Below are 14489 nucleotides of genomic sequence, written 5' to 3' on the forward strand. Positions count from 1 at the left end.
GGGCGCTTGGAACAGTTTGAAAGCTTTTTATAAAGGGGATTTTCATTAGTCATGGTGTCTTCAGGTGTATTGGTTTTAATGGCATTTGGAAGGTAATTTTAAAATTATTTATCTAGTGAATTTTTATCATGCTTTTCTGCCTTGTGTGACATGGAGGCAGGCAATGGCAAACAATCTCCAAACGTCTCTTGCCTTGAAAACCCTACGGGGTCACCATAAATCAGCTGTGACTTGATGGCAAAAAAGAAAGCTGTTGTTACCTACCCTGGGTCCTGACTATGCTTGGGGAAAGGCGGGCATATAAACATTTTAAATGTAAAAAAAATGATTTGCATTGTAGTAAAGCGTTAAAATTTTATTTCAATGGCAGTATCCCCATTTCTTGAAAAGAGAAGGCAATCAGCTTCAGGTCATGCTACAAAGAAGGAAGCGGTATAAGAACAGAACAATTCTGGGCTACAAGACGCTGGCAGGAGGATCAGTTAACATGGCCGAGGTAAGAGTCTGTTGTGGTGAAATGACACTTTGCCCCAGGTTTCTGAGTAAAAATTCACAACTGTCCAAGGTAAATGTTAAATATACGCTTTGTGAATCTTCAGTTAATGGGCGGGGGGTGGTTTCTGCCTTGTGGAGACCCAAAGCAGCTTACAAAAATACACTTCTTACAAATGATGGTAAGATGTGTGCTACCAAGTGTGTATGAGCAATGGACCTCTAAACTCCCTGTGTAAAATGCTGTAAGGGCTTGAGCCGCAAAATGTTTTGTCCATGGTTGCCTGGGGTTTTGACATGGGAGTAGCATGATAGCTCTCAATACTCTTTTGCCCCACCCTTGCTCAGACCACTCCCCATGACACTCAACAAACACTGAGTGCCTGATGACACCTAAATTCACACATGCGGCATCAAGGCTGACTAATTGGGTGGACAGCTGTCTGCTACTGTGTTACATGATCCCCAGGCACAAGCTGCTTGTTTGCACTCTGTCCGGTTCTTTTTGCCTTGGCAATTAACAAAATTGCTTTGTTGTCTTAAAACATGGAGAGCAGGCCCTTGAATTACTTAAAAACGGAAATTGGGCACAAGGGAGCGCTTAGATAAGATGTTATTGAAGTGTGTGCTTGTGTCTTCAATCTCAGGTAATGCAGCACCCAACAGAAAGTGGCCTGGTTTTGAGCCTTTTCAGCAGCATCAAGGAAGCAATAACCAAAGTAGCCGAGATCTGGATCTTCTCTCTGTCCAGCCAGCCAATAGACCAAGAAGAAAGTACTGTACAGACAAGCCAGAAAATCAAGTCATCAGGTAACTTTGGAAGTGGGAAAAGTTCATTGTTCAGTACCTTTAACTCAACTGCACAACTGAATGGCCTCAGTCAGTCAAGAAGTCTTGGTTACACATCTGTGGGACATGGTGGGTATTCTGAGATTTGCTGTTGAGCTGTGCAACTCGGTCTTGATGACCACTTGCTTGTAATGGCTATTCTGCTATCATCTTGTCCTCTGTTAATATTCGGATGTAAGTGAAGTGCAAAATCGGAGGAAAATGTAGACTTGATAATCTGATCCATATGAGACATATTATTTTCTCCTTGAGAGCCAGTGTAGTGTAGTGGTTAAGAGCGGTGGTTTGGAGCAGCAGACTCTAAACTGGAGAACTGGGTTTGATTCCCCACTCCTCCACATGAGCAGTGGACGCTAATCTGGTGAACTGGGTTGGTTTCCCCACTCCTCCATGTGAAGCCAGCTGAGTGACCTTGGACAAGTCACACTCTCTCAGCCCTAACTACTTCACAGGGTGTCTGTTGTGGGGAGGGGAAGGGAAGGTGATTGTAAGCCAGTTTGATTCTTCCTTAAGTGGTAGAGAAAGTCGGCACAGAAAAACCAACTCTTGTTCTTGGTCCTAGAGGTCCTCATTCTGGCCAGGGTGCAGGACTGGAGCTTTCTGAAATCAAATTTAACAAAAACTGAAAGGGTGATGATTGGCAGGCCTAGCAACTTGGAGATGGGGACGCCCATCACTTAATGGGGTTCAGATTTCTCTGGTGACTTAAGCTTAAAGTCTTGGGGGTGCTTAGGGATACTGAGGTTGTAGGAGTGAGGCTGAGAAGTGCTCCATTTGATAAAATGTTTTACTTGGTGAGGAAGCGGTGACCTTTTCTCACAGGTGCAGAGATGCAGGATTAGAGAACTGAAGCATCCTTTTATAAAGGGTTCCCTTGGTGATCGTTTGGGGGGTTTAACAGATGTAGAATAGTGTGGGGACTCCCTTCTGAGGGGCCTGTATGGCCATAAGCACATGTCACCCATGTGCCAGCATCCATTGGCATTCTGTTGCCATTCAAGCTCTTCCACCCGTATATTCCATGAAGGACGTTCAGTGCTCTCTGTGTGGTGCAGACGTCAAAGATTTGCAGAAAAGACATTCTTGAACTTCACAATTTTCTTTGCCTGGAGGCTTGACAGAGCCCAAGCTTTTGCCCAGTGGGGAAGTGCCATAAGATAATCTCACAAGTAAAGATGAAGAAAATTTGTGTTTTATACCCCACTGTTCTCTACTGTACTCAGAGCGGCTTACAATCACCTTCCATTCCTCTCCCCACAACAGAGACCCTGTGAGATAGGTGGGGCTGAGAGAGCTCTAAGAGAGTTGTGATTAGCCCAAGGTCATTCAAAGGCTTCATGTGGAGGAGCGGGGAATGACTGTCAATGCTATATGTTTGGTGTAACTGTTTTGTAATTCTATGCTGGCCATTGGCTGTAACAACAATAGACATAAACATTTCTAAGATGTGGCGTAGGATGTCCTGACACCCTGTCGCATATTCTTTTGGACTGCCATCTTTATGATTCCCCAAGAGGAAACCTCATAAAACCTATAGTTTTAACTTTTCCTCAACACGAAAATACTTTACAAACTATTAGCTGATAAGAATCCCGAGATAACCGAAAACGCGGCAAAGTTTTTGACGATAGCAGTCAACCAATGGGAATCTAGTCGAAAGTAGAATCACAGCATTAAGGAATGATTTATATTAATTTTATTTTACTTTAACTTTTATCCTTTTATATACTGTAAATTGTACTATGCCAATAAAGGTATTTGAAATTTAAAGTCTTTTCTGCAAAAATATCATGCACTTGCTTCTGTGTGTTTCTTACAGACAACTATTCTGAAGAGGAATATGAAAGTTTCTCTTCTGAACAAGAAGCAAGCGATGATGCTGTTCAGGTGCAGGTACTGTATAAACTCTTTCTGCTGTGCAGATAAATCCTTCTTTAGAAGGGGCCTATGCTGACACTGATACCCATAAAGCTTGATTCTTTAACATAATTGTCATAAGGGGTGAAAAACTGGACTGACTACTTCTCAGACACAGGAAAACTGCATCCCTTCATCAGCTGGTGAAAGCAATCACAATAGTTCAACAACGAGGCCTGTCTTAAATGCATAAATTTAAGAGGTTTGCTAGTATGAAGGTTTTAACTTCCTTAGAACTGTGTATCAAAATATTTTTGCCAACATAAATTGAAGCAGAAAAAGCAAAATGAGCTTTGCGTCATACCAATCTCCTGAAGAATGTGATAGATAAAAATGTGCTGCAGAAACGTTAGCCCATAGGTGGGAAAATGTAAAGGCCTAATAGATGGAGCTTTAAATTGGGAAATTTTTCACCACTCCATTCAACTGTCCTAAGCTGCTACCCAGAATGAGGAATAGTCACTCATGAGGGCAGCAGTGAAAGTTAGGACTGAGATATGTTCCAGGCTGGGCTATAAACCTGCCCCCTTCCTCAGAGATGGCAGTGACAGATGAGTTGTGGAGTGAGGGACTGTACCATGTATTTACCTTATCCCTCTTCCTGGTTCATATCAACAACTGAGAAGTCCAGGTTACCAGCAACTCTTACCATTTGGAGATTAGAAACTTATACTGCTAAGTAGTATTAAGTAGTGTTAAGCCCTTCCAGAAAGGGCCGTCACTTCAGGGGTGTCACAAGGGTGACAGCTAGGATTTGGTGGGCGCCCTGCCACTTGGTAGGCGCCAGGACAGGTGTGGGCGGCCACCATGATCCCCACAGGCACCACGTTGGGGATCTCTGCTCTAGGTTCATAAGGAGTAATTGAACAGCTTTAGACATGAACAGGTCTTCATGCAGAGAGAAGCAAGGTTAGCCTGCCTCTTCAGAGTAATGTGAAAGTATCCGTTTGGTTTAATGTGGAATGGGTTATCGCTCAGAAGTACCAGCCAGGCATTTCTGTGTCTTAAGACTTTCTACCATGAGTTCAGTAGATGAAGCTTAGTTCTTCTCTTAAGGCTAAAACAATAATAGCTGGCTTCTTTCTCCTTAGGATTTGGATGATGATGACTATGAGTTGGGGAAGCCAAGGAAGCAGCGGAGGTCGATAGTAAGAACACCATCCATAACTAGGGTTGGTGGAAATTAATGTTACTACTTTTGATTGATTTAATGGTGGATTTGTATAGTTTGTATGTGTGGTTTGAACTATTTATTTATTTTAAAATATCCTGCCATATTTCCCAGGACTCAGGTTGGCTAATGGCGATAGCATTCCCTTTGGAGAAATAAAAAAAGAAATATCGAATTGCCCTATGATTTAGATGTACATTTACGCATTGCAGAATAGTCATATAAGAAGAAGAAGAATTAGATTTATATGCCGACTTTCTCTACCACTTCTCATCCCAGGAATAGGGCATGGAGGAGGGTCTACCTTTCACCCTGGTCCTTCTCTCTTTCTCTTACTAGTTGCCCCTACCAGGATCTCTTGGGAAAGGGTGTGTGTGTCTGACCCTGGACGCTTCCCCAATGCTCTGTTTTCAGGGGCAGGCCCATGGTGAGTGAAGGGAATCTGAGCCAACGGCCTCTTTGCCTGGGCCCTCCCTTCTCCTTCTCCAAGCAAGCATGCGTAGAAGTCTTATAAAAAGCCATAAATCTGAAATACCATCCAGGGAAAAGTGATTTTCTTTTTGGTCATGCTGGGAGTCCTTTGTTGATTTAATTCAGGGGTGGGGAACCTTTTTCCTGCCGAGGGCCATTTGCACATTTATAACATCATTCGGGGGCCATACCAGGTGTAGATCTCCCGGTGGGGGGGAGAGGCTAGGGTTGCCAGGTCTCTGGCCACCACCTGGAGGTTGGCAACCCCAGGGGAGGCCACGCAAAGAAGGCCTGGAAGGCGCCCCACTCCCCCACAGGCAGGAGGGCAGCCAGCGGTGGGCCCGAGCAAACGAGGCGCCAGGGGGGCGCAGCCCGCAGTCGATCAGCAAGGGAGGAAGGAAGGAAAACAGAGAAAGAAGAAAAGGGAGAAAGAAATGGAAAGAGGGGGAGAAAGAAAAGGACAGAGGGAGACAGACAAAGAAAGACAGAAAGTGAGGGAGAGAAAAAAGCCTTCCCCCTCCACACACACACACACACACGCCGGCCCCACGCAACCTGGCCCCAGGCTCCTTGCCCTCCCACCCCCAGAGTCCACAAAAGGCCCCCCGAAGCCTGACCGGCTCCTGCGCACATGATCTGCCACCGGGAGCTGCGGGCCTCTTTCCCCCCCTCCCTCTTGCTGCTCAACAGCCGACAGGCAGCAAGAGGAGCTTACAGTGTGCCCCGGCGTTCCTGCATGCTGCGGCTATAGAGGGCAGCCCTGGGAGAAGCGTCCCTCCCCCTCCTCTCGGCGACCAACAGCCGTCAGTCGGTGAGAGGAGGTCCAAAGCCTGCTGCAGCGCCCCTGCAAGCCGTGGCCCCAGGAACACCCTTAGGGAGGGCGGCCCTGTGCTGCGCCTCTGTGGCGGGGCCCTGGAGCTCCCGAGGGCCACAAAAAATGTCTTTGGGGGCCGCATATGGCCCCCGGGCCTGAGGTTCCCCATCCCTGATTTAATTTGTATACCTACATTCTTCTCTCAAGAGGTGGTTGCAGGTCCTAAGACTGCAGGGTAAGATTCAAAACTGTGTTGGTGAAAGCTGAGGGTGGGTGGGGGAACAAATTACTTAATCCGTGCCTTAATTACTAAGATCGCAGAATCATGAATCACATTTATATTTACAGCAGCAAAACTTCAAGCAAAAAGTGGTGGCTTTGTTGAGAAGGTTTAAGGTCTCAGAAGAGGTGAGCATGGCTGTCCTGCTTTCTTCTGTAACTTTGGGTTTAGAGGTATCTGTGTGTGTGTATGTAAATGTTGGTCTTGATATAGCCACGTTAACAGCATGACTGAAATTGAACCACCTATCCTAAACTATAGCATTAGGAATTTTTTAGAACCCAAAAGCACTGTCCATCTGCTCTAGCGGCCCCTGTGTCTTATTTTCCATCTTATATCCTATAATGTTATATGAGTTTCATTGACTTTCTTCTATGCCAAGAATAATAGAATCATAGAATTACAGAGTTGGAAGGGGTCATCTAGTCCAACCCCCTGCTCAATGCAGGATCAGCCTAGAGCATCCCTGACAAGATTTTGTCCAGCTGCTACTTGAAGACTGCCAGTGAAGGGCAGCCGATTCCACTATTGAACTACTCTCACTGTAAAAAAATTTCCCCTAATATCCAGACAGTACCTTTCCACCTGTAATTTAAGCCCATTATTGCAAGTCCTATCCTCTGCTGCCAACAGGAACAGCTCCCTGCCCTCCTCTAAGTAACAGCCCTTCAAATACTTAAAGAGCACAATCATGCCCCCCTCCTCAACCTCCTCTTCTCCAGATTGAACATTCCCAAGTCCCTCAGCCTTTCCTCGTAGAGCTTGGTCTCCAGGCCCCTGATCATCCTTGTCACTCTCCTCTGCACCTACTCCATTCTGTCTACATCCTTTTTGAAGTGAGGCCTCCAGAACTGCATACAGTACACCAGGTGCAGCCTGACAAATGCAATGTACAGCGGGACTATGACATCTTGCGATTTGGATGTTACACCTCTGTTGATGCACCCAAAGATTGCATTAGCCTTTTTTGCCGCTGCATCACACTTTGGAGGGATTAGCAAGGGAAGCCTGGTGGTAACATATATCCTGTCTTAGCATCATCCTAGACCGTGATTGAAATACAGAAAATTTCCGGAAATATTGAACCCATGCAAGAACTCTTTTTTCAGTTTCTCCCAGTAAAAAATGGAGATTTGAGAGAAATTTAAATATATGCATTCTTATATTCTTAAAGCTGAACGTATTTTACAGCTTTAACATAAATTTCTTCATTTATAACTTAGTGTATATAATTGTTCTGTTTGACATATTTATGGAACTTAAAAGTACAAATTGCCTTAGCTTTGTACAAGCAAAATCACAAATATTTTATGTATTTCTTTAAAATGTTTATGTTCCTGTCTTTCTTCTGAGTATCTGAGGACCCAAAGTGTGTCCTCAGTATATGCGAAAGTTGCGCACTGCTGTGCTACCTTGGTACATGTATTTTAGTTTTTGCCATCTAACAGCCAAGAAAAAAAGAAAAATTGAAATTAGAAAACAAATTAAGTAGTTAAAAAGAGTATTGTTTGGATATCATACAGTCACAATAGGACTGGCAGAATATGACCTCTTTAATAAAGTACTATTGTGTATTCACTGTTGCCAAAATGATCACATTTAAACAATAAACACATTGAACATACATTGTAGACATCTACATTATATCATTATCCATTGCTGTAGATAGTTTTACGTACATTTGATTGTGTCGCACATTTTAAATGTTTGTCTTTAAAAGCATTGCGCTCATTTCAAAAGAGAAAATATTCCATAGGACCATTCTTTTTTTTTTTTTATAAATTTTTATTGATTTTTTAAAGCTATAAATTCTCCATAATTTTGACAACAGCGTAAAAATAATATCACAATCGCAATTATATTGATTGTTGTCTTAATTACCATTAAACATAAAAAATATGACAACTTCCCCATCACCTCCATCTACCTCTTAATAAAGTATTATTAGCCTTCGTTAACATATACTGATCCTAGCATTAATTTCATTCTCATGTTTTATAAAGTTTTAGATTCTGGATCAAAATAAAAAGTAGCCTTCCATTATTCCCAGATCTTGTACATTATCACAATGATTCCTTCAATACTCCCCTTTTCCCCAGTTTCTCCAACTCCACCAGTTCTAGCGTTAAAATGATTTAATCCCTTTATTCTGAAACCTTTGTCCCTTTCCATTTAACATAAATTTAAAATAGCCATGCCACCCGTCCACACTGTCAAAGCCTTCCAATCCAGCAATCATATTTAAGTCAATCCTTTAACCATGGTCTAATACTTCCTTCTGTAACTGAAATAAGTCAGTCAGGTATGGGAACAAGATTTCTTTGTTTTCTCTCATTTCCTCAGGCAAGGTGCATATCCAAAAATAATTCTTTCTGGGCTTAATCCCCATCGTGGCTTCAATCTGTGTTCCTTGCTCTGCTCTCTTCTTCCTTGTATCCACACGTCCTTCCATGTCTTTTTTAAATGAAAAGTCCATTTCTTGTATGTCTGGTCTCTTTGTCGCCGGCTGGTTACTTTCTTGAACTTCTGTCTTCTTCTTTATATCCTGATATTCTTCCGTGACTTTTTGGGCAGAAGAATCCATTGCTTGTATGTCCATATTTGTAGTCATCATTTGAATTTTCAAGACTTTTATGTCTTCTGTAACCAGATTCAACTTCTGATTACATACCAGTGATGATTGGTCAAGAGTCGTCATCACTGAAATCAATTGAGCCATCTGTGTAGAAATCTGTTTTAATTGTTTAATTGTCGCCTCAGAATATTTAGCAAACATGTCCTGTACTTTTTTTTCCATGATTGAATTCAGTAGAATTCCCTTTGATTTCATAAGAGCAGGGCTATGTATTTAGCCAGATCAGGGAGAGGCTCCAGAGTATGTAACTTTATTAAAAATTTGATGGTCATCTAGCAGGAGTCCAGCATGTAGTTAATAGAGAATACTTTATTGTCCAACTTAATATCTTTTTCGGGTTGAAAAAATAAGTATTTAAACTTAAAAAAACTTTTTAAAGTTAAAAATACCAACGAGTTTTACCAGACGCTCTAGATCGGCTGAGCCAGGAAGTATTCCAGGGATTACCTAATCGTAGACCTTCTATCGTCTCTTCTCTATGGTTATTACCTTCAGGAGTGGTTTTGGTGTAACACGAGTAAGACGAATTTCCGGTCTTACGACCTTCTTCCTGTTGATTTGTAGAGCAGTGGAGAGGTAAAGCACAGAGTCTTCCGGTCAAAGGATCCTCTTTGTTGTACACGTGGCTGGAGGACCTTTTTTTCCTCATGTAACTTCTCAAAAGTTCCTCCCTCCCCTTCCTTTAAGAACGCGTCTGATTGGCAGATCTTACATCAATCATTCAAGCTCGTTGTTTTAATTTAAGTTAATCAGTTTGATAAGGCTCCTGCTGCTTTATCTGATGGATCTCATACAACAAAATCATCCAGTTCAATTAAGGGAGAAAAACGGTTACCAGGAATATTTTCTTCAACCCCCTGTTATTCGATGACGCCAGTGAAAGACGAAGGATTCTTATCTACTCACTTGGGCGCCCGGAGGTGAGGCTTTAATCTTAATGTAGTCCTTATGATGTTTATAGGGTGCTGGAGGGTAGAGTCTAAAGCCGAAGTTGCGCGCTGGCGATTTCAATCCCTTCGTGCCCACGGGACCAAACGTCTGAAACTCCGGGGGGCTTATTAAAGCTACCTCAGAGTATTCAGGAGGTCAAACCGCATATATGGCTGCAGGGAATTCCTGCCTCTCAGCCCACTTGCAAGGGCTGGGTTGGGGTGCAATAAAACACCCCAAATCACACGCAAACTTGGATACTCCCCAGGAGCCCCTGGGAAGACGCAGCACTCAGCCCAGCTCAGCACCGGAAGTTCTCCCATAGGACCATTCTTTACCGTTTTTCCCCTCTGAAACTTCTCAGGCTAGAGACCAGTGTATGCAGTTGCAGGCTGCTGGGACTCATTGAAGGGGGGAAATCAGGTAAAATGAAGAACAAACTGTTTGTCATTTGTGCCTAGGTTTTTGATTCTGAGCAGGATCCAGCTGAGCATGTTGCAGAAGCTGAAGAAGACCTCGACCTTCTCTATGACACACTCGATATTGACAACCCTAGTGACAGCGGCCCCGACATGGAAGACGATGAAAGCGTTCTAAGCACTCCGAAGCCAAAACTAAAGTAAGAGGATCTGACATCGGCTGGCAGCTTTGCTGATTCTTAGACCCACTGCCACTGGGATGGGAGGAGCCAAGCCAGCAGGATGAGGGAGTTATAGTTGGAGGGGTCTTAAAAATTATGTTTAAACAGAGGTAGCGTGATGGAAAGCTTGATCAGTGTGGTCTCTACCCCAACCCTCTACCTGAAAGACCCAGTTTAGTAAGTTCAAGTTTAGTAAGTTTTGGGTCAGGATCTAGTGGAGACTAGGGCTTGGCTACAGACCTTTAAGTACAGGCTTTGAATCCATTATAATACCAATAATAACAGTCTTGGTCACCAAATGCTTTTGGAATCTAGATCTTCCAATTGATTAACTTATATATAGAGAAAAAATAGGCACATTGGGTCTTTCCCTTGATTAGTTGTACATGGTTCCACAAAAGGAAGCATCTCAAACAATTAAAGGTAGAATTTTGGATATTCAATTTCAAGATCTTGGAATTGCAGCTGACAAAAGCTGTTCTTCCCCTTAAGGCTAAGGGCTTTCACTGAAGGAAGGCAACATAGCCTCGTATCTTCATCTTTTAGAAAACCCATATCTGTGTAGAGCTTTTTCCCTGGCTAGATTCAATGTTATGCCATCAGCAATGTTACGACATCAGCATTTTATTTGGTAGATTCCAAAAAGTGGACTATGATGCCAGTTTGCCCATGTGCGCTGAAAAGCGTTGAATCAATTTGGCACATCCTTTTCCATTGCCCATTCTATACAGATATACCGCTTAAATATATTGACCCCGCCTTTACAAACCTGGTGGGCCTGTCTGATCAAGCTAAAGAACAATATATACTGAAAGATACTTCTCCAGGCATGACTGAGGAGGTTGCCAAATTCCTTAATAATGCTCTAATGATTCGCAAAAGGAACTGGGAGTAAATTGTTGTACCTAATTTGTGTATATATCTGATGTTTGACATTTTAATTGGTATTTTGTACTGGCCTGATACTATATGCCATTAAAGGTTTTTGGTTGTTGTTGTTGTTAGTAAGTTCAACTCCCGTGAGAGAAGCAGGGGGAAAAAAAACCCAGTAACATTTTTTTACTCCCAGGGACTGGGGAATAAGGTGTTTCTGAAAAGAGGATAGAAGCTATTTACACAGTCTTGCCGGGCCCATTCTTCTATAAAGTTACAGTTGACAATTTAGGAGTGTAGAGAGCACTTAGCAGCCAAGTTTGTATCCCTTAGGTAAATATTGGCCTTCCTTCGACCTCAGTCTAAATGTGAGCTCCTCTCAGAAACCACAAATCTTTCCCTAGTTTCCCTCAGAAATTGGGGCTTCGACACAGCTACAGTCTCAAGCTAGCCTACTTTATCGCAAAAGACACGTTCAGAGACTTCCAAAGTCTCCTGAGACAAGTTCTCTCCCAGCTAACACTCTGGAGATGCAAACCCTGCCTCCACACATTCACTGGTTTAGCTTGCTTACACACAAGAAAAACTCTGAGACAGGATCCCTCTAGTCTCCTTTTGTCTGAAGCTTCAGACCCTGTCTGATCTGAGGAGACAGCGTAACAGCTTTCCCTCTCTTGTTCCCCCTTTCCATCTTGCTCCTGCTGCCCTTCCGGGGATCCCGACTGGCTGCTAGCTTTTCTGCTCACGCACCAAACAGGATTAAAGAGGGTTGGTGTTTTTCAGACATCCATGACAGCAGGTTTGACAGTTCATCCTGTCAGTGGCTCCATGTCAGGATCACAAGCCCATCTCTGGTTCTTTCCCAAGGATTCGCTCAGACAGCTCGAAGTCTGAAGTAAAACTCTTTATTAGAAAGACTAGCAGATGCAGACTAAAGGCATGACCGCTCAAAGGCTTAGAAAAGTTGGCAATGTCCCTCAAGGGGAGCTGTAGGGTTTAAAAGCATAAGTCCGGGAAACTCGCCTGACGTAGCCAGGCCACTCTGATAAGGTTGTCACGGACAAAGAGACGGGCTAAGACACAACAGCTACCAGGTGCTGGAACCGATTAACACTCTGGGAAACGGAAGCAGGCCAAGACCTGACACTCCAGTGAAGTGTTGCTGGGGCCTGGCTAACCTCAGGAACGTCTTGCCTTCTGAAGGCATGCTCCTTTGTGAAAACTGGAGGCTGCCCAGTTGTCAGTGTAGATCCACAAGGATTGTGAAGATATTCTCCCCGTGACAAAAGAGTGGAGAGTAGTTGACAATAGCTTCTCAGATGTCTGTTGGCTGTACAGTGAAGGCAGATTGGTGAGCAGCTGTTTTGCCTTGAATAAGGAGACTATGAATGACTATATTACCATCAGAGAGAATGCAGGATTGGAGGCATGTAACCTTTTTCCTGTCCCCAAAGTGACCCAGTTTAGCTAACAATTGATCAGAGGCTGGAAGTTCTGATTATGAGAATGAGACCAGTGAGATCTTGGGTGAACAGTCGGAACTGTAAGGCTTGGGGTAACACTGGGCAAAAAAGGAATTTAATGCTGAATTCGAATGGTAGTGCCATAGACAAGGCTTCTACTAAGGAAATAAACTGGTGTCTGGGGGTGATGCTGCCACCCCTGCACTTAGCCTAGGAGACTGCAAGTCCCACCAAAGGCACGCTGTGCCAGCAAGCCCCACAGCTGGGGTAGGGGCCTATCAGGTTGCAGCAGGGCCTGGCCTTGGCAGAGTCTACTCAGAAGTCGGCCAGCTTGAAGGAGCCCAGCCAGGTCTCAGCAGCAGGCTCAACAGCACTGACCTTGACATAATGATGTTCAGAAAAAAAAATTCCCAGAATAATATGAATATTACATATTAGTATACATAATAATGTGAATACATACAGAATAATATGAATAGTACAGGCAGGAGGGCATCATCCTTTGGGATTGCACCTCTTGGTGGAGCAGGACGGTGGACCAGCTTGACTCAGACCCCCTTCTCTCTTGCCAAGGGGTCCCTCTCTCCAAACCAGCCCTGGCTTGTATATAGTGTACACATGGCCACACTACTTTGTTATTAGATGATCGTGTTAAAGCTATTACCTATCAGGTTGCGAGATTCTGTGCCAGGGCATGTGTAATAAAGCAGAAAGAAGCTGTCATAATGTCTTTTATGTTAAACAGACCATTTTACCAAGAGTTATTGCAACTAAATTTTCGTTTTACTTGATCAAATACTACACATTTTTAAATTATTTATGATGTTTCTTTTTGTGTACGCTGGTCTTTGACTGTAATAAATAAATGATGATGACGACGCATGGTCTGTGTGCAAAACAAATTCAGCAAGGATCAAATGAAAAGTGATAAAACCGCAAACCTCTACCCTTCTAAAAGATGGTTAGGAAAAGGATAAACTGTTCATTCGTTTTTCTTTTCTTTTTTTGGTTTCCAAATGGCTTATTTTTAAAATTAGGAAATGGTCATTTTGCAAGTGCTTCCCTCCTCAAGGCCTGTCTTTAGCCTTTGTCAAACAGCCACTCCCTTGTACAGAGGAGGCCAGTGGTGACTAGAGTTGCTGACTTAGGGGGAAAACTAGCTAGGCCATGTCCTGTCCCTTTAAAAGCCTCTTGTCTGGCAGCTACACCCTGTCCCCATGACAACCACAAAGAAATCAGGGGAGGACCACAGGCCACCCAGAAAGGCAGAATAAAAAATATGATAGATAGGTAGATAAAATGAGTTGAGTAATGGTAAAATTAATTTCACACCATAGCTGGAAACCTTCCCCCCGCCTCCTCTTTCCTCTCAAGCACAAACAGTGGAACAGCATTCACCCAAAGTGTCCATTTAAAGTAATGGCCTTGGTTATTCATTCTTGAAGATGCAAGTTTCAGAAATAATCTGTGGTGGAACTGCTCCTCTGACCCATGAGTGCTGCTCCTTTTGACCTTCTGAGGCATGTAGAATAGAATAGAAATTTTATTTATACCTCGCCCTCATCTGGCAGAACCAGGCTCGGGGCAACTAAGAGCACAGATATACATATGCAATAATACAAAAATTTAAATACAGTTAAAACAACGCTAAATCAGAACATTTCCCGATGGATGGTTCCCATAACCCCTATTTTACTATAGGGAGAGATGGTTCTGCAAGGCAGCCATGATCCAGCCATCTGGCTTCATGAATTCAAGGGGGGGGGGTAAGGAGGGGCGAGGGAGGCCAGCTTAAAGATGGAGACAGCAGTGGCCCATAGAGTCTCTGCCTGGTGACATGCTGTTCTCCCAGCCTGCCTGACCCTTGGCAGGGTTTTCTGTACCTCTTTTGGAGCTGTTGCCACCAACTGGCCATTTCAGGAATTACCCACCAAGAGGGCCAGTGCTCCCCGCA

At 43.5% G+C, this 14489-nt stretch overlaps 1 protein-coding gene across 1 annotated transcript in view; it reads left to right on the forward strand.

Annotated features, from left to right (window-relative positions):
- PACS2 (phosphofurin acidic cluster sorting protein 2) overlaps window positions 1-14489 on the forward strand; it is a 90602-nt gene that overhangs the window by 19647 nt on the left and 56466 nt on the right. Inside the window, exons 4-9 of the mRNA XM_056862900.1 lie at window positions 371-496; window positions 1140-1302; window positions 3161-3234; window positions 4350-4430; window positions 6066-6122; window positions 10021-10178. Of these exons, the coding sequence (XP_056718878.1) occupies window positions 371-496; window positions 1140-1302; window positions 3161-3234; window positions 4350-4430; window positions 6066-6122; window positions 10021-10178 (659 nt within the window). The remainder of the gene's footprint in view (window positions 1-370; window positions 497-1139; window positions 1303-3160; window positions 3235-4349; window positions 4431-6065; window positions 6123-10020; window positions 10179-14489) is intronic.

This window comes from Euleptes europaea, chromosome 17 (assembly GCF_029931775.1).
Source record: "Euleptes europaea isolate rEulEur1 chromosome 17, rEulEur1.hap1, whole genome shotgun sequence".
NCBI lineage: Eukaryota > Metazoa > Chordata > Lepidosauria > Squamata > Sphaerodactylidae > Euleptes > Euleptes europaea.